At 47.2% G+C, this 26,133-nt stretch overlaps 1 protein-coding gene across 4 annotated transcripts in view; it reads right to left on the reverse strand.

Moving 5' to 3' along the window:
• TAFA5 (TAFA chemokine like family member 5) overlaps positions 1 to 26,133 on the reverse strand; it is a 573,238-nt gene that overhangs the window by 357,670 nt on the left and 189,435 nt on the right. The window contains exon 1 of one of the 4 annotated variants that reach the window (XM_078148086.1): positions 8,470 to 9,321. The exons of 2 other annotated variants lie outside the window; for them this stretch is intronic. In XM_078148086.1, the coding sequence (XP_078004212.1) occupies positions 8,470 to 8,560 (91 nt within the window). In that variant the 5' untranslated portion in view covers positions 8,561 to 9,321. Of the gene's footprint in view, positions 1 to 8,469; positions 9,327 to 26,133 lie in introns of those variants that run through there. One more of the 4 variants, XM_078148088.1, reaches the window with a different exon arrangement.

Here is a 26,133-nt window from a genome sequence, read left to right on the forward strand (position 1 = left end):
GTTCGTATCCTTTGACCATTTATCAATTACAGAATGACTTCTATTCTTATAAATTTGACTCAGTTCTCTATATATTTGAGAAATGAGGCCTTTATCAGAGACATTGGCTGTAAAAATTTCCCCAACTTTCTGCTTCCCTTCTAATCTTGGTGGCATTGGCTTGGTTTGTACAAAAGCTTTTCAATTTAATGTAATCAAAATCATCCATTTTGTATTTCATAAGGTTCTTTATCACATTTGGTCATTAATTCTTCCCTTTTCCATAGATCTGATAGGAAAACTATTCCTTGATCTCCTAGTTTGCTTATTGTATCAGCCTTTATATCTAAATTGCATACCTATTTTGACTTTATCTTGGTCTAGGGTGTAAGATGTTGGTCTAAACCTAGTTTCTGCCATACTACTTTCCAATTTTCCCAGAAATTTTTCTTATATAGAGAGTTCTTATCCCAGAAGATGGAGTCTTTGGGTTTATCAAACAGTAGATTGCTATAGTCATTAACTGTTGTATCTTTTGTACATAACCTATTCCACTGATCTACTATTCTATGTCTTAGCCAGTACCAAGTAGTTTTGATGGTTTTCTGGACCTCAAAACTACTTGGAACTGGCTAAGAAACAGAGTAGTGGATCAGTGGAATAGATTAAGTACAAAAGACACAGCAGTCAATGACTATAGTAATCTACTGTTTGAAATAAAATCTTTAAAGGAAAGAATTAGGAGAATAAGCAATAAGTGACCAAATCTTTAAAAAGCAAAAATCAATGACTCCATGAAACAAAGAGAAATATTAACACAATATCAAACAATTGAAAAAAAATAGAACAAAATATAAAATACCTGACAGCAAAGCAATTGATCTGGAAAACAGGTCAAGAAGAGAATATAAGAAACTGAGTCCCTAAAAACTATGACTTTAAAAAAAAGGCTCAGATACTCTTTCAAGAAATCATAAATAAAAATTGCCCATATCTATTAGAACCAGAAGGTAAATTGGATATAGAGAGACATCAATCACCTCCTGAAAAGAATCCTAAAAGGGAAAAAAAATTTAAGGAATATCGTGGCCAAAATCCAGAATCCTCACATCAAAGAAAATATATTGCCAAGTATCCAGAAAGAAATGGTTAAGCCACAGTCGGGGGGAAAAAAAGGAGTTCAGTAGGAACTTGAAATGGAACCATAAAAGTCAAGAAAAACCTAGGAAGGCAAATTTCTTTAAGCAATTAAAAGGCAACATATGATGATACAGTGCTAACATTTTAATAAGGAGAGAAGAAATAGGTGTCCCTTCAGAACCTCAATGTTTTCAAATGGTATTGAGGAAGTTAAATTTAAATCACACACACACACACACACACACAACCTGGGGATTAATTCATTCTCTCCCAAGGATTTTCAGAGAGCAAGAACAAGGAAGGGTAAAAGGAACGTGCTACCGTAGAAAGGAGGAAAAAGGAGGTGGAACTTGCTCTCTCAGGAGTGGAGTATATGAGACTATTCAGACACGGAAGGAGAGGTGGGCAGTGGGCGTGACATAACCCTCACTATTACTGGAAATGGACAAAGGAAATTTCAGCACCTCTTTGCACACAGAGTTTGGCACAGAAATACATCAGTCTCAAAAAGTGAAGAACTAGGGATAGGAAGCAGGCTTAAGAGAGGGGATAATACTGGTGAGCTTGAATGAATTGTGCTATATGAATGCAATAACCAAAGATGATTGCAGAAAGAGAATCCTGGGTGACATGACCAGAAGTAAGAGAGAAGGGAATAGAACCAGGGAACATGTCAAGACAACAGCATCATAAAGAAAAGCAACTTTGAAAGTCTTAAGCTCTCTGATCCATGCAATGAGCAGCCAAGTCTCTGGAGCACCTGTGACAAAACACATTCCCTGCCTCCTGAAAGGAAGGAGGTGGACACAAGGGCCCAAAACAGAGTTTTGGAAATGGTCACGGTATGGCTTGGTTTTTCTCAACAGTGTGTTTGTTGCATGAAGTTTTTGCTTTGTTTATGTTTTATTTTCCGTTTTAATTTTTAATGGGGGGCAGGAGGGCTTAAGGGCAGCAATTTTATTGTTGTTCAGTCATGTCTGACTCTTCATGACCCCATTTGGGGTTTTCTTGGCAGAGAAACTGGAATGGTTTGACATTGCCTTCTCTAGCCCATTTTATAGATGAGAAAACTGAGGCAAACAGGGTGAAGTGACTTGCCCAAGGTCACACAGATAGTATTTAAGGCCAGAGTTGAACTCAGGCCTTCCAAACTCAGGGCCCCATATTCTATATGTTGCACCACCTAACCGTCATGGGGGAGGCGGGGTATCAATAGTGAAGTGCAAAAACAGGGCTATTGAAACAATTTTTCTTTTTAATGCACAGAAGAAGAAAAAAAGGAAATTCAGAACGAAACAGAAAAGTTTAAAAAGTAATGTATGGAATGCATATATCGTGTGGATTTAATATGTATAATGTCACGTATGATATATAATGCCTATATGTCTGTATATTAAAAACAAGTGGGAGGTATGAAATAGAGATTCAATTTCCTGTGCAGTCATCTTTTTGTGTTCGGCTGTGTATATGACAGTATGCGGTGGGAGTGGGGGGGTTAGATTTAGAATTTTTAAAAAAATTATAAAGCTGTTTCTGACCACAAAACTCCTTCCCCCTTCCTCAGTAGACTCCAGTGGCTCCTGACTACATATAAGACCATGTCTAGGGGCATCTTGAGCTCTCCTCAACACCCCTCCCCCATCTCACCAGTCTTCTTAAACATTACTTCCTTCACCAAATCCTACAAAGCCCCACTCCACTGGCCCACTGGCTGTTACACACACACACACACACACACACACACACACACACACACACACACGACATTCCTTATTCCTTCTTGGTGTTTTTGTACTGGCTGCACCCCAGACCTGGAATGGCATTCTCTTCATCTCCATCTCCCAGATTCTCTTGCCTTCCATCAAGTCTGAGCCCACATGCCCCTTCTGCAGGAAAGATTTCCTGCACCAGCCACCTCCTGCTGAAGCGCCTTCCCTTCTGATCTCACTTTCCATTTCCACTACATATACATTTATGTCCCTGGTGATTTACCTGTGGTTTCCCAGATGGAATATAGCCTCCCTGAAAGCAAGGAGTGCTTCATTTTCATCTTTGTATCCTCAGTATTTAGGCTGATGCCTGACACAGAGAAAGTATTAGCAAATGCTTGTGGATTTAATGATCAAACATTTCCTCATTTAGAAAATGATATTAAAAAAACAAACAAAAAAAAAAAACTTCCCACTGATGGAAAACAGTCGCCTTCCTCCATCAGTTTCCTACTGCCACCTATGCCCAGAGAGCCTCTTTAGCCATTCTTCAAAGCTCAAGTGAGATAGCCTCACCTCCAGTAAGACCCTTGCCCCTTTACCACATTCTCTACTGTACTCTCCCCTCCCCATCCTCTTCAGTAACAACCTTACCCATCATTCCTCCTGTATACTGCCTCTATCTCTCCTCCAGCTAACTTAGCAAAATTTTTTTTAAAAGTCTTTACTAATATGCAAGGAGTTAAACCATCAACAGACTCAGAAAACAAATGAAGCAAAGTTCCTTCCTCTTCTCAGAGAGATGGGGGTCTACAGGGGAAAAATGGTACATATATTGCCAGGTACAATCAATATGTATATACATACATACATACATATACATATATATACATACATACATACATATATACATACATACATATATATGTATATATGTAAATATATGTGTGTGTATGTGTGTGTGTGTGTACATACATATACATGCTTTAGCTTAACTTTTTCTTGTTAAAAAGGAGGAATTTGTTGTTTGTTTTTTGCAGGGGAGGGAGAGGGAGGTATTTCCTGAAATGCTGGTCATAGAAAAATAAAAGTCAACAAAATATATTTTAACTAAACATCACAGAATTTATGCCATTTTTTCCTATTTTTATTTGGGAAAAATACAGGATTAAGGACAATGTAGGGGGATCTGCTTTTGTTTCAGCTCAAAGAAGAATATAGTAATTTGCCAAGAAAGTCATCCAGATAAACCAGAAATGAGGTCTGTTTGACATTTTTTTTTTGGTTGGTTTGTTTTGGTTTTTGTGGAGATACAGGAGTGTGGAGAGGTGACTAAATTGAGTCATCCCTAACACTCCCCTGTCCCACCAAAATATACATATGTATTATATATAATTATACTATATTATATATATTTACATATATAAATATACATAAATAAAATGTATAAATGTGTATTTAGAAATCTACACCTATGTCTTAAATCCATGTAGAAATGTGATGGGAGAGGGAGAAATGAGTATTTGGTTCAAAAATAACAACTATGGGGCTAAATTATGCCCTTGGTGCCCTCACAGATCTACCTTATTCCTCGGAGCACCAGGCAGTCGCAGTCAAACCTCAGGACCAGTCCCAGCATCTCTAACTGGCCCTTTGAAAATCCTCTGCTGTCTTTTGAAGATACCCCTCACTTATTCCTGATCCCTAGATGAAACTTCACTGACAAAAGTGCCAGGCAGCTCCCCGGCACCACCATCTGCCCAGAGACTCAAAGATTCCAAGGCAATATTGTGGCTCCTTTGTCAAAGAGGATGGAGAAAATATCTGTATGAATTCTGAGCTGAAATACAATCAGCAAAACACAGGCCGGTTCTCTCCTGCTGGAGCCCGTCACTACCCAGGCCCACTTACTCGCTAATTAGGCCCCCATATTTTAGCTGCATCATCACCACCACCAAAGCCCCAGTTTAACTGTTTTCCAAGAATACATCAAGTCTGAATGGTGATTCTCTATTGAGCAGTGAAAGGGACATTTCCTTCACGGAAAAGGTCAAGATATGCAGTAAGCAGCATCTCAAAGCCTCTCGGGCTGGGAGCCGAATGGGATCAGTTATCACAGAAGGCACCCCTCCTGCCTGCCTCTCCAAGGACCATCCCATTGCCTATTTTCAAATCCTCTGCTAACATCTGACAACGTCTTCATCGTTTCTTAAACATTTCTATTTTCCAGTAAGTCTTCGAAGGGCTCCGTTCAAACCATTTTGTACCGAGATCAGACAAGCATGGGACTGCAATTACAGATCACAATGCTTGGTGCTGAATTCACGTCTCTATTCATCTCTTAGAAACCCTGAAAGACAGATTGGCCAGAAGGGGACAGATTAGCCACAGGATGACCTGTATTTCCCCACAAAAGGCTAAGTGTGGAGAAACAGCACCCGGTGTCACCCGTTCTTCATAGCCTGAAAAAAAAATTCTTTCATGAAAATCCCTCTCGGAGCAGCCCTTTCCCACTCAGGGCCGAACAAGTCCTGATTGTTCTCGGCTCCCCCAGATCACACACCAATGTGTGGCCACAGCACAGTTGGCTTGATTTTATAAGCTGTCACCAAATAACTTTGTCCATGTGTCCAAACCGGAAACTGAGATGAGAGGGGAGAAGAGGAGGAGGAATCAGAAAAAAAAAAGATGCTAAGGCAGCCTGTATTGGTTACAAAGCCTGCGTCCAATTACTTCAGCCCAGAAATCCCTAGCTTGCCCATCTAAGAACCAGCTTCTTTCTCCCACACTAGCTGGTCCCTTTCTCCTGACAGGAAGGAGACCTCCTTGCACTGGGGAAACATGGCCCTCTCCCCAGGCTTGATCTGCATGGTGATGCCATGGAAGGGGGCAAGCTGCTTGTGGAATCCCCAGGCTATGCACGGGTTTGTAACAAGTCACTTGGAATTATTAAGTCCCCAACTCTCCCAGCAGGGCCACACGCTGTATGCTCTGGCTTCCGCTAGCTGCTGCTTCACAAAACTCAAAAACCTGGTTGCAGAGCTCCCCAAGGCTCCGGAAGCACGGTTGCTACTACAGTAATTCCCTCACAGCCATTTCAAGGCAGGCATTCTGTTTGCTGACAAGGGCTGCTGAATATATGCCCTGGTCCTAATCCTGCTAACTCCATTGCTGCTTACAGGCTGAACTGCCTGAGCCCCAAAGTCTGGCTCCAAAAAGTGGGGGCCCTAGTATCTCCTGAAACTGAATCATCCCCTGGCATCCCGAAGGTCTGAGTACTGGCTACAAGCAAAGCAAACCAGAAGTGCCTCCCATCCCTTTTTCCTGACCCTCTCAGGGCTTAAAGGCATCTTAGGTAGGCAAAAGAAAAGCCCTCAAGTCTATGAAAGACAAAGGAAACAGCCCTCCACCTCTGTGCCTGCGGTTCCCAAAGAAAAGGGTGCTAACTTTACAATCTTCACCCTTTGCAGAGAGAAGTACTGGGAAGGGAAGTTACAGAGGACCTGGATGGACAAAAAGGGCGGAGGGGAATTTTGCCACTACTCAAAAGGCCAGGCCTTCATTAAGTGTCTCCGTTTGCATAGAAAAAGTGTGGCCAGGACATGTCACCCCCATCCCTTTAAGTCTAAACAGCTGAGCTAAGCAAGGGGCTCAGACTAAAGGAAGGTGACCGTGGCCGGACTTAACCCGTTAAAAAAAGTACTTCCGTCCCACTAGAATTAACACTGCCACCACCCCAGGTAACAACAGACACTCCACCTAATTCCTACCCTCAGCAACACCCTGAAAACCGAAGCCAGGTGAAGATCGGCCCAACCAGATTGGCCTTTGGGGTAGAGAGTAAGCAAAATCTCCCGAAGCTCAGCAGCTCCTCACCCCTTCCCATGCAAACACACTTTCTCTTCCTTCTGTTGGTGGGCTCCTCACCTCAGCTGGGCTCCCTTTTCTCTTCACCCTCCTACCCAGCCCCTAAATGCAAGTCATAGAAATGAAAGTGGCCAAAGGCAGCCTTTACACCTGAGGGCATACAGGACAGCCCAGCCCGCAGAAGCCCGGAACCCTTCCTTAGGGGGCCACACCTTTGCCAGTCCTACAAGCCCGACTTCCCACAGCTAGCCAAGTCATTAGGCAGAACAGCTAAATATTGCAGAAACACTTTATTTTTTAACTTAAAGTTAATGAGAATCTGGGAGGCATACTCCTTCAATATCAATCTAACTGTTGAATTATTTAATGCGAACAAGCCACTTTCATCCCCCTAGAACTAGATCCAGGACTTTTACCAAAGCATTCCTTGGGTAGAAAGGGAAGGGAACTTCATCTTTGTTGGGTCCTGGACTCCTCAGCCAGGCTGTGAAGTCCACAGTCCCTGTCTCATAATCAAGTTTTCAAATGCACAAAACAAAATCCAGAGGACTGCATAAGGAATTAAATATATTGAAATGCATTTGTCAACATTAAAAAAAAAGTTCCTTGGACCCCAGGTTAAGGGCTCTGATCAATCATGTACCCAGAGAAAATGTGGGGCCCCAGGCCGTCCTCCCCAAACTGGCTTGGTGAGTAAGAGCATAAGGGGTTTAGATGTCCGAGTCCCTGTCCATGACCAGTAAACAGGCAAACTTTGATCTGGTTTCCAAGAAGTTTCTGGGTGTCTTGTCTGTCCTAACAGTTGTGCCATGGAGGCTGCTTTACTTATGGAAACCCAGACCAGCCTACTCTGGCCCTACACAAATACTCAGAGAAATAACCTTTAACAACTCACTGCTAAGAGAAACGCAGTTGTCCAGCAAAAGGGCCCCGGCATTCACACGAACCAGTTAAGTCAATACTTCTTTTAAAATGGGGGGAGCATCGGCCGAGTTGGATCCGAGCTGCCTTGGCCGTTACTAACTCCAAAACGAGTGTGAGTGGTTTGCAGGATGGCAGGGAAGGACGGAGGGGGCTCTGCCGAAAGTGAGCCGGGTATCAGGCTGCGCTGTTTGCTGCCTGACAATCTCGGAAGGCCAGTTTCTTTCCTGGCTCAGCTTGGGGACGTGGCCCCTCCACCACGTGGACCTTCCGGCCACCAGCCCCGTCCTGGGCGCATTAGCCTTGGGAGGGGGGGCCCGCTTGGAGAAGCCGTGGAGACAGCCCAGCCCACCCAAGGTTTGGGGCAGGTTTGCCGCCGTAGTTACAAGACAGCGAAGGCGCTGGGTCGGGGGCAACTGGGGCCCTGCGCGGGCCGGGCTGCCCTCCGCCGGCTCTGACAGAGGCCACCCTGCCCTTTCCATGGAACTGGAGTGCCATCTATTGAGAACTTGCTGAATAGAAGGGGGGTTGGGGGGAGAGGGCACCGGCGGATCCGCTGGTTCTTGGAGCCGAAAGAAAAAGGAAAGAAGGCAAGCGAGCGAGCCCTGGGAGCCGCGGGGACCTGAGGCTGGGTGCCCGATCCTGCTCCTCGGGGGGTCGGGGGGACAAGACGCGGGGGTGTCCCCACTGGGCTAGCCTGCGTGGGACAGACACTCACATTCCCAGACAAGCGGGGATGGGGGGAGAAGAGGTTCTGCATGGGAGGCTGAAGGTTAGAGGAGGGGATCCAGCCAAGCCCCTTCCCCAGGGATGCGCCCCCCAGTCCCAGCCCTCCAGGGCCCCGCGAGCTCACCTTCCCGGCGCAGGTGCGCGTGGAGCGCGGAAAGCAGCAGGCAGCAGAGCGCCGTCCCGGCCAGCGCCCAGAGCGCCCGGGGCAGCTGCATCGCGGGGGCCTCCCGGGCTCCGCATCCGCGCCTCCAGCCCGCCCGCCGCCGGGGCTCCGACCAAACGACCGACCGTCTGTCCGCCCGCCTGTCAGTCCGTCCGTCCGTCCGTCCGCTGCTCCCACTCCCGCTCCGGCTCTGCCTCCAGCCCCGCCGCGCGCGCACACTCGCGCACACACACACACACACACACACACACACACACACACACACACTCTCACTCTCTCTCTCTCTCTCTCTCTCTCTCTCTCTCTCTCTCTCTCTCTCTCTCTCTCTCTCTCTCTCTCTCTCTCTCACACACACACTCACACTCACACACTCACAAGCATACACACACACGCATACACACACACACACCACTGGAGGGAAGAGTCCGGGCTGGCTCCAGCGGCGGCGGCTGTTCCAGTGCCGCCGCCTCCTCTTCCTCGTCTTCTTTTGGGAGGGGGGAGAGGGGAGCTGGGGGGGAGGGGCGGCTAGCGCCGACTCCGGGGCTGCGGCTGCGGCAGGGGCGGCGTGGGCAGCGGCTCAGGCAGCGGCAGCGGCTGGGGCAGCCTGGGGCTAGTGGCCCCAGGAGAGGAGGAGGAAGAAGAGGAGGAGGAGGATTGGGGGGGCCGGGGCTCCATGAATCAGCCTTCACCGCCCCCCGCCCCCGGAGCCGGGCCGCTCGGGGCGGGGGCGGGGGGCCGGATTGCGCAGGAGCTCTCCCCCCGCCCCAGGCCTCCGCTCTGGCCCCCTCCTCCTCTTCCTCTTCTTCCTCCTCCTCCTCCTCCTCCTCCTCCTCCTCCTCCTCCTCCTCCTTCTCCTCCTCCTCCTTCTTCTTCTCCTCCTCCTCCCGCCAATGCCGCTGCCTGGCCTGGCCCCCGCCTCCCCGCCTCCTTCCCTCCTCCCCCTCCTCCTCCTCCTCCTCCACCTCCTGGCCGCGGACTCCGCTGATGCTGCTTCCGATGCTGCCGCCGCCGATGCTACCGGTCCGGGGACGCGGACTCTAGCTGGAGCGGGAGTGGGAGCTGGGTTGCACCCAGGGCCCGCGCAGGAACCGCGGCGGGGGCTGCAAGCCCGGTGAGGGTCTAAGTTCTCGCGGGGCCAAGAGGCCCCCCCCAACACACACACTACACCCCCCCCACAGGCGCCCGCTCCCCCCCAGAGTCCGACAAAGCGCCAGGCACAGGGAGGCGGGGGCGCCCCACAGGTGCAGGGGGCTGGGCTGCAGGAGTCGGGGCGGGGGACCGGGAAGAGGGGGCAGTGGCGACTCGAGGAGCAGCCCACCCTTTCTATTTATTTATTTATTTAGGCCGTGAGAGGGAGGAAGAAGGGGAGGAGGTGAAAAAAGAGGGATGGGGACAAGGAGAGGGAGCCCAAGGGAGAAGAAGGGGGGGACCGGAGGGATGGCGAGGAGACGGTGGGGGAGGAAAAGAGGCATGGGGACAAGGAAGAGGGGGAAAGGACTAGGAGGAGGAGGGTGGAACGAGGAGGAGAGGGAGGGGGGACTAGGAGAGGGAGAGGGAGGAGCATTAGATGCAGGGGGAGGAAAGGAGCTGCAGGTTGCAGGGCGCTGGGAGGCCGGGGGGCGGCAGTGCAGGTGCTAGTTCCCGGGCCTCCGGGTCGTCTCCCTCTCCCTCTCTCTCCCTCTCCCTCTCTCTCCCTCTCCCTCTCTCCCTCTCTCTCTCCCTCCTCCCCCTCTCTCTCCCTCCCCTCTCCCCCTCTCCATCCCCCTCTCCCCTTTCTCTCCTCCTACCCGCTCCACCGCCTCTGGGAAGCCCATCAAGCTTGGCCCTGGCAGAGAGCATCTCCCCCTCCCCCGCCCCCGCCAGGTTCTGTCTGCGCCGCAGTCGGGCGACAAAGAGTGTCCGGAGGCGGCCTGAGGCAAGGAGGCCTCGCAGGCCGCCCTGCTGGGACGGGAATGACTGGGGAGGGGGCACTGTTGCCTCGGTGAGTCCCTCTCCCCTGCCAACTGTTGCCCCCGGGACCGGGAGGTTTCCACTTTCGCAGCAGCTCAAAGGCTGGGCACCGCGCCCAGCTTTGGGACGAAAGCCGCTTGTTTGCCCCCCAAAGCCGGGGTAAGGAGCGGGATAAAGCACGCACTCCCCGAAGCCTAGGTCCTGAGCATGCCCAGATCCCGAGGAAGAACCAGGGAAGAATTTCCGAGAGAGCTGGAGAGCAGTGGGGTACGGTCTCGGAGCCAGGCGGGGGTGGGGGGTGGGGCGGTGGTACACTGGCCAGAGCAACGAGTACCGAGACGCCGTGGCCTGAAGATAAGAAGGCAGCCGCCCACCTCCGGGCCGCCGGGTCCAGTTATCTCTGAGCCCACAGCTTGGGAATCCAGGGACCAAGGTGAGGCTATCACCACTGGCCAGTGGGAGAGCCCTTGGGCCCTGGGGAACGCATGGTGACCTTGGCTTGCATCCATGAGGGAGTCCCCAGAGGCTCTGGACGCTGAGGTCAGCCAGGCGAATCCCTCTGCCCTTTATCATGTGCAGGTATGAATAGCGAAGGAAAACAAGAGTGAGGAAAGCTTGCACCTTTCCCTAGGTCATAGGAAAAGGCCCCCAAGACTTGAACTGAGGCTGTCTGACTCCTAACCACTCCCCCATTCTGGCCCCCCACCTTTGTCTCAGGTTAGTTGCTAACCTGAGAATGAAAGGGGCTGACATTTTGCCAGAACATATTAAGGCCCCACTGTGCTTCAGGAATTATGCCCTACCCCAGGGGTATACATCTCATGCCCCCAAGGAGCTTACAGGCTGGCCCAGTGACATCAGATATCAAATCATTTCAGGCTTTCTCCCAGTGGAAAGGCATCTCCTACCTGTACAAGCATCCTTCTAGAATATCCCCAACTAGTGGTCATCCATCCTGTTTTCACTTAGTAAGAGCCAGGGATGACTTAGAAGTAATATGGCCCCAAGCCCTTATCTTATGGGTGAGGAAATAGGACCCAGAGAGGGGAAGGACCAGCCCAAGGTCATCAGTAAGTGGCCAAGCCAGAACAAGGACAGCCATGATCTTCTACTAGGCATTCCATTTGACTACATAGAGTCACCTCCACGGTGACTCACCAGTTTGGAGAGAAAGCACCATCCGGGCTTTCTGAGAACACCTGGCAGCCTCCAAAGCCTAAGCACCTCTCCCTCCTGGAGAGGCACTGGAAAAATATAGCCAGGCCCACAGGCCAAGCATTGAAACCTGACTCTACCCTTTGCTAGTTGGGTGACCTTGGATGAGTTAATCCCTCCCAACTTGTAAACCAGAGACCATAAGACTTGTACTAGGGAGAGGCAGGAATGCCATTCGAAGCTCTCTATAAGCTTTAAAGCTCTATAAAAATGGACTTCATATCCAGCTGCTAATAGTAGCTGAAATTCTGTTAAATGACTGCTCTCCTTTCCCTGCTACTTCAAGGAAAGGATCACAAGATGATCCCACACACTTGGGTGCTACTCCCAGGGATTGTCACTGAGTTTGCCTTTCCCCATTGTGGGCCTCGTTTCTTTATCTGTTCAAATGGGGGGGGGGCTCTGACAATGTACTGGGAGGAAACAAGCATTTATTAAGTATCTGTGCTTCACAAACATCTCATTTGATCAGCACAACAACGGGGTGGGGAAAGCCAGTATAGAGGAGACTGAGAGAGTCACGATTATGTGACTTTTCTGGGGTCTCACAGCTAGTGTCTGAGGCTGGATTTGAACTTCGGTCTTCCCGACTCGCAGTCCAGCACTCTATCCACTGCATCACGAGTACCTGTGTCACATCCTATTAATCTGTACGCAGTGACAGCTAGTCTACATGGGAAGATCGAGGAGAGGACATAATTTAGATGGGATGTCCTTTAGAGGAGGGATGACTTACTCTGGCCCCAGGAGTAATGGGTGGAGAAGGACGAAGAGACAAATTTAAGCTTTAGGCTTTCCTTCAGGAAATAAAGCTATGCTAAAGGAAAGGAGGAAACATCTTTACTGGGGCGGGGGGGGGGGGTTCTTCCAACAGAAGTCAGATGACTGTTTGTGGGGAATGGGGCAATGGATTGGAATTCCTTTAGGAATGAGTGGGGGTGGATGTCGAGGCTTCTTCCAACTCTACATTCAGTAGGAGTTCCCACCTCCCCTGGAACAACTCAGAAAGTCCCTTCAACTTTGCTCCAGCAGTTCATGGAATAAATTCATTGTCCTTGTCCTCAGACAGGATAAGGATAATAACTGGGCCTATGATTTCCTTGGCAAGTGTGCATAACCTCCTCCTGGTGCAGCTCAGCATCTCTGCCACTGCTGACTCCTGGAGCTGTTTGGGTCATGGCCATGTTCATCTACTTTCCCCAGGCTACAGCCAAGAGAAGACAATCCTGTCCAGACTTGAACCCAGGTCTTCTGGACTCGGAGGCTAATTGTCTATCCAATATGCCATATTACTTCTTTCCACAGGATTCATAACTTGGGGTCTGGGAACTTGTTTTCTTTTTTTAAAGAAATGTTAATAATTGTATTTCAGAATAATTGGTTGCCTTTCTAATCCTACGTATTTTACCGTATACACTTAAAATACATGATTCCTAGGGGTTGGTGGGCTTTATCAGACTGCCAAACTGATACAGGTGAGAAAAAGGCCAAGAACTCTGGCCTTAGATGGAAGCAAGCCAGAGTCTTCCCTGATCCCCAGGCAGTAGTGACCTTCCATCTGGGATCCCAGGCAGCACTAGCAGTTCCATCACCCAACTTGGCACTTATCCCAGGAATTTTGGGACCAAATTAACTGGTCTCTCAAACCTCATCGTGTAGCCATGTGGGATAGTCAACCTGAGGTCAGTAAGACCTGATTTCAAATTTTGACTCAGACAATTTGCATGAGCATAAACAAGTCATTGAACAACTCAGGCATAGTCTCCTCATCCATAAGATGGGACCAATAGAACACCTACCTCCCCCTTCTGACATCCCCCATTCTAAGGTCCCTCCTAGTTCTGACATTTTCTGTTCTAGTATCTTTTCTAGCCCTTCTATTCCATGGGATTTGTCAACAGAAGGGACCCATGGGGATCTCTTATCCTGAGGTCCCCATATGCACTGGCCACTCTAACAAAATGGCCTTCTTCTGACTATCCTCCATCACACTCCACCTCTTGGTCTCTGCTCTCTATACTGTTGCACTCTCTGGGACCCCTACCTGGAAGGTCCTCCCATCCTGACTTTTAATCTTGTCTCCAGCATCACCATTCATTTACAGCTTTTTTGTTTGGTTTTTAAACACCAATCCCTTTCCCTGATCATCTGAATTACCTGCATTTTACACACCCATAAACATACATATTCCCCTGCTGCAGTGTAAGTTCCTGCACAGCAGGAAAGGTTTTGCTTTCGCCCATGTGACTCCCGAACCTTGGATGGTACCTGCCAGGCACAACCATAGATGCTTAATAGATGGTTGCTGATTGATTTGTTGGTTGGTTGGGGGTATTCCTGAGGGGCTTTTCAGCTTCTGTAGTCTGTGGTCTATGACCTAGAGTCGCCAGTACACAGAGAAGGGGGGAACTGGATTGAGGTTCCCAAAAATGAGACAGCATGGTGCAGTGGGCAGAGCGATGAATTTGGAGTTAGGAAGACCTGGCGTCCAATTCTACCTCAGACACTGAATAAATCACTCTACCTATCTAAGCTGCAGTTTCCTCATCTCTGGAATGAGATGGTTGGTCTTCTAAGGTCTCTTCCACTTGCAATCATATGAGTACTAGGATTCCAGTAATTTTTGTTTTGTTTTGTTTTTTGTTTTTGTTTGTTTGTTTGTTTTGTTTTCTGGACCTGGCTCCCAGTGAAACAAAAAACAAATAAGTTACCTAGGGGCAGCTAGGTGGCACCATAGTTCACAGAGTGCTGGGCCTGGAGTCAGGAAGATTCATCTTCATGAGTTCAAATATGCCCTCAGACACTAATTAGGTATGTGACTCTGGACAAGTCACTTTACCATGTTTGCCTCAACTTCCTTATCTGCCAAATGAGCTTGAGAAGGAAATGGCAAACCACTGCAGAGTCTTTGCCAAAAAAAAAAAGAGTCATGAAGAGTCAGACATGACTGAAAAATGACTTAACAATGTTTCCCAGTTCAGTGACCTAGCAGGTTTTACACACTCAATGTTCAAGGTAGAGGCCATATAAAAAGGAGGCAGATTTGAAATCCCACAAATGACTGGCCCTGTTCTCTGAAAGGAGAGAGGGTCACTGGCACAGGGGTGGGAGAGGAATCTCTGAGAAGGTGTAGGGGGAGGTTAGATGGAGTTTGAGAATTTGCTGAGGTATGAGCCGAGACTCAGACTCATAGATTTAAAACATCATTGACACCGCAAAGGTGAACTCAGTCAGCAACAATTACCCCCACACAACACACTCACCAATCATCTTCTACTTCTAAGCCACTGATGATGCCTTTCTTAGATTCAATGAAAGATCAGGCTCCTCTTTGTACCCTGTGCCCATTCTTCCAAGTCCTGCCTTAGTCTGCACACAGTAGGCCTTCAATAAATGCTGAATGATGAAATAACGAACACATCCTCTGAGAATCTGAGAAATCAGCCCAATTTTTTGCCCATATGCAAATCTTTCAAATAAGTGAGATTTTCCAGACACTCTCCCTTCAAGCCCCCTGCATACCTTCTCCAGGCTAAACAAACCTAATTCTAATAACTGGCCCTTATATGAAATGATTTTGACTTCCTTCCTCCTCCTTCTCTTCCTCCTCCTCATCTTCCTTCTCTTCCTCCTCTTCCTCCCGCTTTTCTTCCTCTCTCAAATACCTAATTTATCCTTGGCAAGGTCCAGATTCCTTTACCTTTCTCTCATGGTCCTCAGCAATCCACAGCCAATCAAAAAGCCCCTACCCTGTGGTCAATATTGGACTAGGCAAAGAGAATACAAAAATAATAATGATACAGTCTCTGCCCTCCAGAAACATATATTCCACATGGGGGAGAGTGCATCTCTATTCCTGAGTATATCCCAAATAAATACAAGGCCATTTGGGGGTACAAGAGGCTAAGGCATCACAGTCTAAACCTCTCTGTCATATGGAGGATCCTGTGTTCCAACCCATCTCCTGAATATGCCCTGCACACTCTTGTCTATGCCTTTGTATCCTAGATGGTCCTTAAGTTATCTCAAAACTCAGTCTCCGATCCTAGGAAAAAGAACATTTCCATTGAACAAGTCCCCTCACCAGAACCTACTATGTACCAGGCTCAGAAATATAAAGACAAAAAGAAATTTCTGCCCTCAGGAGTTCCCATTCTCCTGAAGGGAAGCCACATCAGTTGGTCAATAAAGATTTATTAAGCACCTACTACATTTATTAAACACCTACTATGTGGCAGGCACTCTTCTGAGTCCTGGAAGATGCAAAGAAAAGCAAAACAACATGGTATCTCCAAAAGCTATACACAACAAATAGGAAATAGTTGAGGGGATGGGCACACTGCCTCCTGGGGAAATCAGGAAAGACCCCTGGAGGAGGTGACAATTAGGATTCAAAGCCAAGATCCTGTAAGCACTGATCCCACTGAGTGATAGAATACAGCTGTGTGTACAGGGAAAAGAGCAGGAGATTTGGAGTCAGAACACCTGGATTCAAACCCTGACTCTTCCATCTAGTAAGATATGACCTTGGCCAAGTCCCTTTCCCTCTCTGTGTCTCACTTTCCCCATCTTTAAAGTGAGGGAGCAGGACTGACTGGCCTCTGAATTTTCATCTGGCTCTAAATCCAATGATTCTATAAAGCTGTCATAAGAGAAGCCATGGGGGAATAATATCCCGAGTGACCTTCATCTGAGGAAAATGTCTAAGAAGCCGTTCTCATAAAGGTTTGATTCCACCAATATTTACAAACTCGTCTTCTTACAAACTGCCAAGCGAGCAGCCCAGCAGTTCCCAGGAGAAGGAAGGAAGGGAGGGAGGGAAGGAGAGAGAAAGGGAAAGGAGAGAGGGAGGGGAGGTAGCCTTCTTAGTGTGGACACAGTGCTAGGCTTTGGCAAACCCAAGCTGGCTGAAATGCCAAGGAGGCATGTCAGAACCTAAAGATCCCTGTCACAGAATGTCCTCTCCAATCCGAACCCCCTTCAACCATTATCACTTGCTGAGATGGGCTGTCTTCTGGATCCCTTCCTTCTCCCACTGAGAGACTTCTAACTCACAGGCTGCATTTTTCATCCTAGACAGAATTCAAAACATTGCAAAATCATAACTTCTCCATTTCCCCCCATACCTCAAAACCAAAAACCAAACAACTGGGAGCTCCCATAATGGCAGAGCCTGCTAGATAATACTGTGTCACCTCCAGCCATGAGCACAATATCCTGCTTACAGTATTTCTTAATTTCATCTTGTCCAACCCAATTCAACAAACACTTATTAAACCTCTAAAATGTGCCAGGAATAGTGCTAGATGCTGTGGAGATTTTAAAAAAAAAAAACCAGTCCCTGCCCTCAAAGAGCTTACATTCTCATGAAGGACAGACAGCATGGACACCAGTGATAGAATGATAGCATCTCAGAGGGCATCAGGTGCCTCTCCCAACAAATTCATTTAGACTTTTCTTGAAGACCCTCCCCCCACCCCAACCAATGAGGAGGACTTCATTATCTTCCAAGTCTGCTGAGTCCATTGCTAGATATCCTTCAATGTTAGGAAATTATTTTCCTTTATTTGTTTGGAGGGAAGGATCCCACTTCACGTGAAGCCTAAATCAGTTTCTCTGGAGCCTCCCCCTGTTGCTCTGGGAATTGCCCTCTGGGACCAAACAGAATGAGGCCGATAACTTCTTTCACTTGAGAACCCCTTACCCACCTGAAGAAAGATCTCATTTCACCCCTGATCTTTTCTTCTTCAGTCTTACCAGCCCCAGTTCCTGCAATGGCCTCGTCTTTTATCTCATCACCTCCTTTCTTTGGGCATATCCCTACTGTCAATGGCTTTCTAAGAAGTGGCACCAGACCTTGACATGATGCTGCAGAGCCAAAGTGGACAATAGGGACAAAAGCAGGCCTAATCCCAGCCTCCTCTGAACATGACATTTCTTTCTACTGAAGCAACTCAAAGATCCCTCTCTTCTACTTGTTGGTGGAGCAGCAAACCCAGCACTCCCAGCAAATCTAATCAGTGGCTTTGGGGAAAATTCTCTATTGACTGTGTGATAGGAGGTGCCAAGGAGCAGAAACTGTGCTTTATGGCACTAGGGAATACCTATGTGGGGATGAGCCCCCCATCAATGGAAAGGTATGATCAGAGGCAGATGACCATTTGTCAAAGATTTCTCAGAGAGTGGGAGATTTCATCAGAGCACTTAGAAAATGCTATGACTCCAAGATTCCATTATTTTAAGATTCTAATACTTAATATTAGACCATTCAAGCTTATCCCACTTAACAGGAAATTGTCTCGCTCAATCATCCCTGCTCTGCCTCTCTATTCCCAACAACATTATCCTCATTCAGAGCCTCATGTCTGGAGCTCTCCACCAACCTCCCCACTCCAATCCACTTCACACCTGCCACTAAATTCCCCGTTCTGTGGCACCAGATTTCTTTCTTGAGTACCATGTTCATATTGGCACTTCTCATACTCCAAAACTTCATTCTTAGAGAGAAACAACCCATAACTCCACCCTCTTCCTCTACCTGACCCCAGGATTTAGCTAAGTCCCTTCTTCTCTGTGGGCCTTAGTCTCCTCACTCATAAAACAAAGAGGTTAGATTTGAGATCCTCTAATCTCCCTTCCACCTCTGATCTTCTATGATATAATGATTGAGTTGCAGGAGAGCCGAAGAGGACATGGCATCCATTCACCTGCCACAAGGCTCTGTCCATGGTTTATGAACTCTCTGCCTCCCTCCCCTCCTCTTCACTATCTTTATCTCCCCCACCTTGACTCCCACCTTCTCAGATTGAAGGGTATTGTTGCCCATGTGTATGAGGGGAGATGGGGGAGCCTATTCCCAAACCATCTGAAAGCAGAGCTCTCAGCACAAAGGCCTGCCATCTCAGTAGGAGCTCAACTGGATTTCTCATTATTTCTATAACTAAAATTGCCCACAAATAGAGAATGATCAATGAGTGGCCTAGAGCTGTCTCAGCTGGGAATGAGCAGTCCAGGGCTATTTACAGAAAGCCTTTGGGGTTTGGGTAGGGAGGAGAGAAGGGAATGAGGCACGAAGACTGGGCACCTCCTTCTTCCAATTAACCTTCACTATTAGCACCACAGATGCAGACAGCAAACACACTTTCCAGAGTCACCACTGAATGGATAAGTGCCCAAATCCAAATCTATTCATTTCTACAAATGTCTATGGGGAAACTGTCTACCCACAGTGTATGGGTCCTGGGTTGAGTAATGAGAGGGGTACAAAGAGAGAATATGACCTCAATCAGTTAGCATATATTAAACACTTACTGTGCAGTAGAAAGTGTTATTGATGCTGGGGATGCAAAGAAAGAACAGAAGCGTTCTCTGCCCTTAAAGAGCTTACATTCTATCAGAGGAAACCACGTGTACAATACAGAGAAGTATGTACATGCATACAAGAGAAAATGGGAGGGTGGGGGTGGGAAAGGCTGTTGCAGCCGGGGAGATCAGGACAGACTTCAGATACCCAAATGGACAAATGTGGCAGTACTACAGAAAGAGCCCTGCTTTGGGAGTCAATAGGATAAAATGTTGTTGCAGTCAAATGACCAATCCATGGAGGATCTGTAGAGGAGGCACCCATTGGATCCCTCCAATGTAGCTTGTTTGTCCCAAGTTGTTTGTGAATTGCCTCTTCCCCCTTTAGATCCTGAGCTCCTTGAGAGCAGGGACTATATATTGCCTTCCTTTGTCTCCTCAGGCCTTAGCACAACACTTGTCAAATAGTTGGTATTTAATACATGCTCATTGACTTGGATCCAGAAAGGCCCTTAGAGTACACTGAGACCAACTGGCTCAGATTCGAGATGAAGCCAGAAAAGTGACCAAGTGGACACACCGTTGAATTGAGAATCAAGGGAGCTGGCTTCTAATCTTGTCTCATCACTGGTGTCTTTGCTTTAGTTTCTTCATCTCTAAAGTGTGAGTGATCCATGAGCCCCCTGCCTGAAGAAGGCTGTTATGTAGTGAATACTCTGTAAACCTTTCACGGACCAAGGTTCATTGTTCTATTGTTGCATTACACAAGTCCCACTAAATGGGACCAGCCAATGGAAGGTAGCTGTCATTCTGGTTCTGCTTGAACATGTGGGAGTTTGGGGACCTGCTTCTGCAAATTCCTGAACCAGCATGGAAAGTATTCTGAATTTTGGTAGATTGCGATAAACTCAGTGGTCCCTTGTTCAAACTCATGGCCCAGAGATAGCAGCAGCAATTAATGAGCCTCTGGACTTTGAGTCTCTCAAATGGCAAGCAGTGAACCCTAGACTCTATATTATTGGTGGGAGAAGGGTGAAGGAGAGGGACTAGCTTTGATCTTTCTTGTCTCCCCACTACTACTTCAATTGGTCAGGCTTGTACCTGAACCCCAGCCTGCTTTTTCTGATTCATATTTTGTTTCTGAAGTAGGTGAGCCAGCAGGTGTTCTGGGGTTGGGCATATCCAAGATTGGAGGTAAACTGGTGAGCTAGAAGAACTCAAGGAATAGAGCTAGCTGATGACCAGGGAATTTTCCTTATCAGAGAAGATGACCACTGACTGGATGACTGGCCGAAGCCAACACAAGGACTAGTTGTTTAAACAGGGCCAAGTCAAGGTGAAATGAAAAATCCAGAATTCCATGTCCTGCTTTGTGTTCTAATGAGATTTAAATCTCAGCCTCCCAGCAGGCTGTAGTTATAAGCCAATGATTCAAGTACTGTTAATATGTTCTGTGAATCTCTTATGATTTCTCATTCTGTTGTATGTAGGATTAAATTACCTGTCCCATACCTGATTCATATTGTGTGCTGGATACCTTTGTCACTCACTTCTTTGGTGGAAAACATAATTGTGAGCCAAAATTAAATTTTCCTGAGGCACCAGGGTGGGAGATTAAAAAAGCTAAAGACCTGGATATGAAAAGAGGGACCCTGACCCCCATTTCACCGAAGAAAGGCTCCCCAGGTCTGGATACAGAACACGGAGTGGCATAAAAGTGGATACTCAACATCAGAATTTAGCCGGTGTTCCAAAAAGTCTTGGTGCAGTTTTGAGCTATAGTGCACTAAAATTGCACTAACACTTTTTGAACACATTGTATAGTACTTTCTGGCACAAGGCAAAATGTGAATGTGACTAAGAGTGCTACGTTTGGTGTTGTGGACAGAACATTGGGCCTGAAATCAGGGAGTCCTGTGTTCAAATCAAACCTCAGAGACTAAGTAGCTGGGTGAGCCTGGCCGAGTCACTTAGCTTCTCTCTGCCTCAGTTTCTTAACTTGTAAAATAAGGATAATAACAGCACCTACCTCATAGGGTATTAAGGATTAAATGAGACACTGTTCGTAAAGTACTTAGCACTGTGCCAGGCTGTGCTATATCAATGCTAATTCCCTTCCCTTCTTTTCCTTTCCCCTTACTACCTCTGAGACCCTGGAGAAGTCTCTTAACCTCCAAGCTTCAGTCTCTTCATCCATAAAATTGTTGTTTCAGTCATGGCTGACTCTTTGTGACCACATTTGGGGCTTACTTGGCAAAGATACTAGAGTGGTTTGCCTTTTTTTTCCAGCCATTTTACAGATGAGTAAACTGAGGCAAGCAACTTGCGCAGGGTCACACAGCTAGTAAGTGTCTGAGGCCAGATTTGCACTCAGGAGGATGTCTTCCTGACCTCCAGGTCCAGCATTCTATGCACTATGGTGCCACCTAGCAGACATCTGTAAAATAGGCATGATCAAACACACTGCTTAGCTCACAGATGTACTTTGTGAATCTTAAAGACCTATAGAAATGTGAATATAATTTGACTATTATTATCAGCAACCACAACAATAATACTCAAAGTGCCTCTGTTTGGGGGAAAACAGTGAGGCCTTAAGGAGGGGATGACGTCGTGCTGGGTCTTGAACATCCACAGAAACAGGATTCCACAGAAAATAGATGGGGTCATGGTATTCCATGCAGAGGAAAGAATACAACCAAAGATATTGAGTTGGGAAATGGCCAGGTCAGGCATTGAATGGCAGAGCTCAAAGGGACTTTAAGACTTAGTCCAGTCACCTCGTTCTAGACATGGTGAAGCCAAGGTTTGTAAAAGGGAGGGATTTGCTGAAGGTCACAGTAAAAAGAGCAGGGGTCTGAACCCGTCTCTTGGATCCAAGTACTGAACCACCTTTGGCTGAACTTCCAAGGAGGCTGAGAGGGAGTGAGAGAAGACCAAAGCTTCCAGAATTCTTCAATGGCTGGACATCATCGTTGGCAGTTCTACAGTGTCCAGGTGGCTGTGTGGGGATGGCTCAGCTCACGTAATGCCAGTTTTGAAGGCAGATCACCTTCATCTGTGGTGACATGAGGTAATTAAGGATCTTACTAAGAGGTCCATGGACAGATAGGAGAAAGGGAAGAGTTGTCATGGAAACTGATTCCAAATGACTGGACTAAGGAGGGCAGGGGTGGAGAACATCAGCCTGAGGGAAGTCTGAGCCCTCTGCCTAGTTCAAAGCTCCTTTCCCTTCCTTTCATTTGTGCATTCAGGCCCTCTGCCCCTGCCCATCACCTCCAGGCTATCACCTCCAGTGACCACAGGACTAGAAACAGCCTGGATTTGGCTGTCAGAGTGGGAGGCCAATCAGCAAAAGTAAGGGAAAGGTTTCCTCCTGTCCTGACAAGGCACTCTAATGGACTAATTATGCTCCAAGGAGAGTGGCCCTGTGCTTGATTCTAAAACCAAGAGGGGTAGAATCAAAGTGTCCTTGTTCTGTGCCATGGGATGATGGGCCCCTGCCAGCCTAACATCTATCCATGCCAGAGGTTTTCCTGACATCAGGTGGGCATACGCACATGTGTGAATGTGTACTTGTGTGTGTGAGAGAGCTCTGGAGTGTTTCCATAGGTTTCCTGTGTTGTCTGCCTCCACAGAATTTTTAGGCTTTGTCCATCACCTCATTCTCCTTACCCTCCCCCCACCTCCATTCCATACACATTCCTAGCCATTTCTGGAAAGGACCTTAGAACACAGACTGTGAAAGCTGAAGAAGTTCTTAGTACACAGAATGTCAGAATTTGGAAGGACCTTAGAACAGGGAAGACAAAATGCCAAAGCTAGAAAGGACCCTAGAACACCGAACACACAATTCCAGCCCCTAGGAGGAACCTAAGAACAAAGAATATAGAATTCCCAAACTCAAAGGGACCTTAGACCATAGGACACAAAATGCCAGAGCAAAAAGGATCTTAGAACACAGAGCACATGTCAGAGCTGGTAAGAACCTTAGAATATACAATATAGAAGATCGGGGCTGAGAGGGAATTTAGAATCTAGACCATAAAACATTAGACTTTGAAGGAGTCTTAACATATAGAAAGAAGAATATCAAAGCTGGAAGGAGACTTAGAACAGATAACATCAGAGGCAGAAGAGCCCACAGAACATAGAATACAATGTCCAATCTTGGAGGGACATCAGAGCATCGGCATCAGCATGAAATTCAAATAAAAACAGAGGCCCCCAAACCATACACACTGATCCTTGGGGGCTGCAAACTGACTTAATTTCAAAATGGAATGTTATCTGTGGGTTGTCATACTTTTATTGGTTTTGCTTGGTATTTCCCAATTATATTTTAATGTAGTTTGTGCTGCCCTCAGGGGTGTTGTGGGCTGTGGGTTTGAAACTTTGCCTTGGAACACAGATTATTAGAGATGCAATGGTCCTTTAGAAGTTCCTGGTGCGGTCATCTCATTTCACAAATGAGGAAACTGAGGCCAAGAGAGAAGAAAAGACTTGCCCAAGGTCACACAGCAAGAGAGGTAACATAAGAGGAGGATTGGAGCTGATAGATCCCAGCTGGAGGACTCTGAGTTAGGAACTCTTTTCCTTTAGGAGAAAGTCAGGTTTTGTCAGGATAGGATGCTCAGAGAGACTAGCTGATTTCCTTTCTTTGGCTGATCGTGATTCCACGGAACTTCTCCTTCGGTCTTTTCTTGCTATTTTTCTGCCAGTCCCTCATCCCCTGATTCTCAGCCCTTCTTTCATGCTCCCTGCTCACCCTGAGAGGACCAGATAAGATGACCCCCTCCATCTTTCCCAAATCTCCCATGACTCACTGTGTTCCCACCTCCTTCACACCTCCTTTTCATCATGAAGGCCAGCCACACTCTCAGAGATGCTCTCTTTCCCTTTCTTCCTCGGGGGTTACAGGTTGCTGCATCCCAGAGGGAGGGCACGATGTAGAGAGTAGATGGAACCTTGAGTTTGGCAACTGAAGAGCTGGGTTCTTATCTTGACACTGTAACTTACTTTATCTCCTACAGGACCTGAGTTACTTTGGACCACAGTTTGCACATCTGTAAAATGGACATTTGTTTCAGCTCTAAATTCTATCTTAAAGGTGCCATTTCCCCCCATAATTGAACATTTTTTGTTGTAGTCTTTTCAGGGGCACAGGGATATGTGTGTCATTTACAGGCACATCAGTAGTGTGAGTAAGCAGGCTAAAACCTATATGATGCAGGGAATTAGAACGCAGAGTAACAGGAGTCATCAGAGACATATAGGAGGAAAAAAAATGGGCTGGTCATGTGGTCAGACTGAGGAGTAATGGATGGGCAGCTCATGTCCTTAACTGGTATAATTTCAACATCAAGGAAGAGGAGGAAAGATTGTTCAGTCTGTTTGGGAACCCCCATATCTAACTTATGGATGAACATGGGCAAGGATTCCTCAGGATTGGCAGTCAGAGCTGGTTGGTGAGCTTTATTAAAGGAATGCCCATACCAATAGGCCTATGCATCATCTCATTTGAGAATCTTAACTTCAGACAGTAATGAGACTCTGAACTGCAGAGAGCAGGATGCTTCTCTTGGAGACCCTATGTGTCTCTCTCAGTAGCAAGCATGTGTTCTGCATACAGTATGCTGTGTTCTGCACACAAATAGTCTTTGAATAAAAATAATGGATGTTCATCCTGCTTGTTCTATGGGTGATCTCCTTGGACCTCACTATACCCTTCAGAGAAGCATGGCAGAGTTACCTGCCTTTTGCTAAAGAGGAAACTGAGGTTTAGGGAGGAGGGTAATTACTTGTCCAAGGTCACAAACCTGGCAAGCATCCAACCCCCGGCTCCCACCTGCCTGAAAGTTCAGTCCTCTCTCCACTCCTTGCTTCACGCTGAACAAAACCAATTGGACATCCATTTGTAACTAAGCCAATTCCAGTGAGTATGCCAAGGCATGGGAAGGGTCATAACTGCACAAATTAGTGCCTCAGTGTCCCCAGCCTCTCCCCAGAGGTTCCTCCCTCCATGCCTGTAACTGGGCAGATGCCAGTCCTTCTGCTCTGTCCTACTGGTCTCTGCTCCCCTTGCTCCTGGCTGCTTCAGCCAGATTTCTTTCAGTTGTTCCTCTTCATCATTTTTAATGACACATTAATGGCTGGGAACAACAGAACGCTGAGATCTCAGTCGAATCCCAATTGATAATAACCAAAAAGGCAGTGGTGGTGTTTGCTGAATTGTCCCGAATCTAAAGAGCCGAGCTCTTTGTCAGCAGCTGTAGCATACGGCTAACCAAGAAGAGATCGAGGCAGGCAGGAACCAAAAGAACCAGGGCCTGGGACATCGGTGTACCCGAGGGCTTCTAGGCTAGGGGGTGGGTTCTCCACTAGGGGAGGAGGTCACATGGAGGCAAGGACTTGGAGTCAGGAAGACCTGAGTTTGAATTCTGGGCACGTCCAAATTTCTAGGTGTCTTAGTCTCCTCATTTTTAAAATGGAGACGGACAATAACAGCACCTTTTCCCACAGGGCTGCTGTGAGGATTAAATGAGTTAACATATGTAAAGGACTCTACAAATGTCAAAGCCCTACCTAACGGCTAGCTTTTATTGTTGTTGTTGTTGTTAGCAGTCATCGACAGCTCTGCCATTCCCTGCTCCAAGGTCCTCAGGTGTTCTCTCAACTCAAATCGCCCACAGTCTCAGCCAGAAGAGACCATCTCTTCTCAGGTCCCTCCCAGCTCTGACATTCCTATTTCCATCCTTACTTTCTCCCCAATTCTTAGCTGACCTGGCAAGTCATTGTAGCTGGTGATTTTCTAGCTGATTTCTGGAGGGTCTCTGTGGCAGTGACCCTCACTGGCTCTTCTTCTGAAGCTGCCCCCTGCCTCATTCCTGCCTACTGATTCACCTTTCCTGGCAGCTTTGTCCCTGAAGGATTGGGATGGTCCAATCAGTTCTCATCACTATCCAAAGCAGGCCTGCCTGGCCTTCCCTCCTCTCTGATAAGTTAGTACCAACCATTAAGAGGTTCTTGGGGTAGACTTAATGCCTTTCTTTTATTCAAAACTATGTTTGTCTTTTAAAAATGTAAATGAGGCCTGCTGTTTCTGAAGAAATCCTGGCGGTTTCAGGCCTCTCCTAATTGTCTGTCCTTCACCCCAGG

Source organism: Phascolarctos cinereus, unplaced genomic scaffold, assembly GCF_003287225.1.
Source record: "Phascolarctos cinereus isolate Bilbo 61053 unplaced genomic scaffold, phaCin_HiC Scaffold_1;HRSCAF=81, whole genome shotgun sequence".
Classification (NCBI taxonomy): Eukaryota; Metazoa; Chordata; class Mammalia; order Diprotodontia; family Phascolarctidae; genus Phascolarctos; species Phascolarctos cinereus.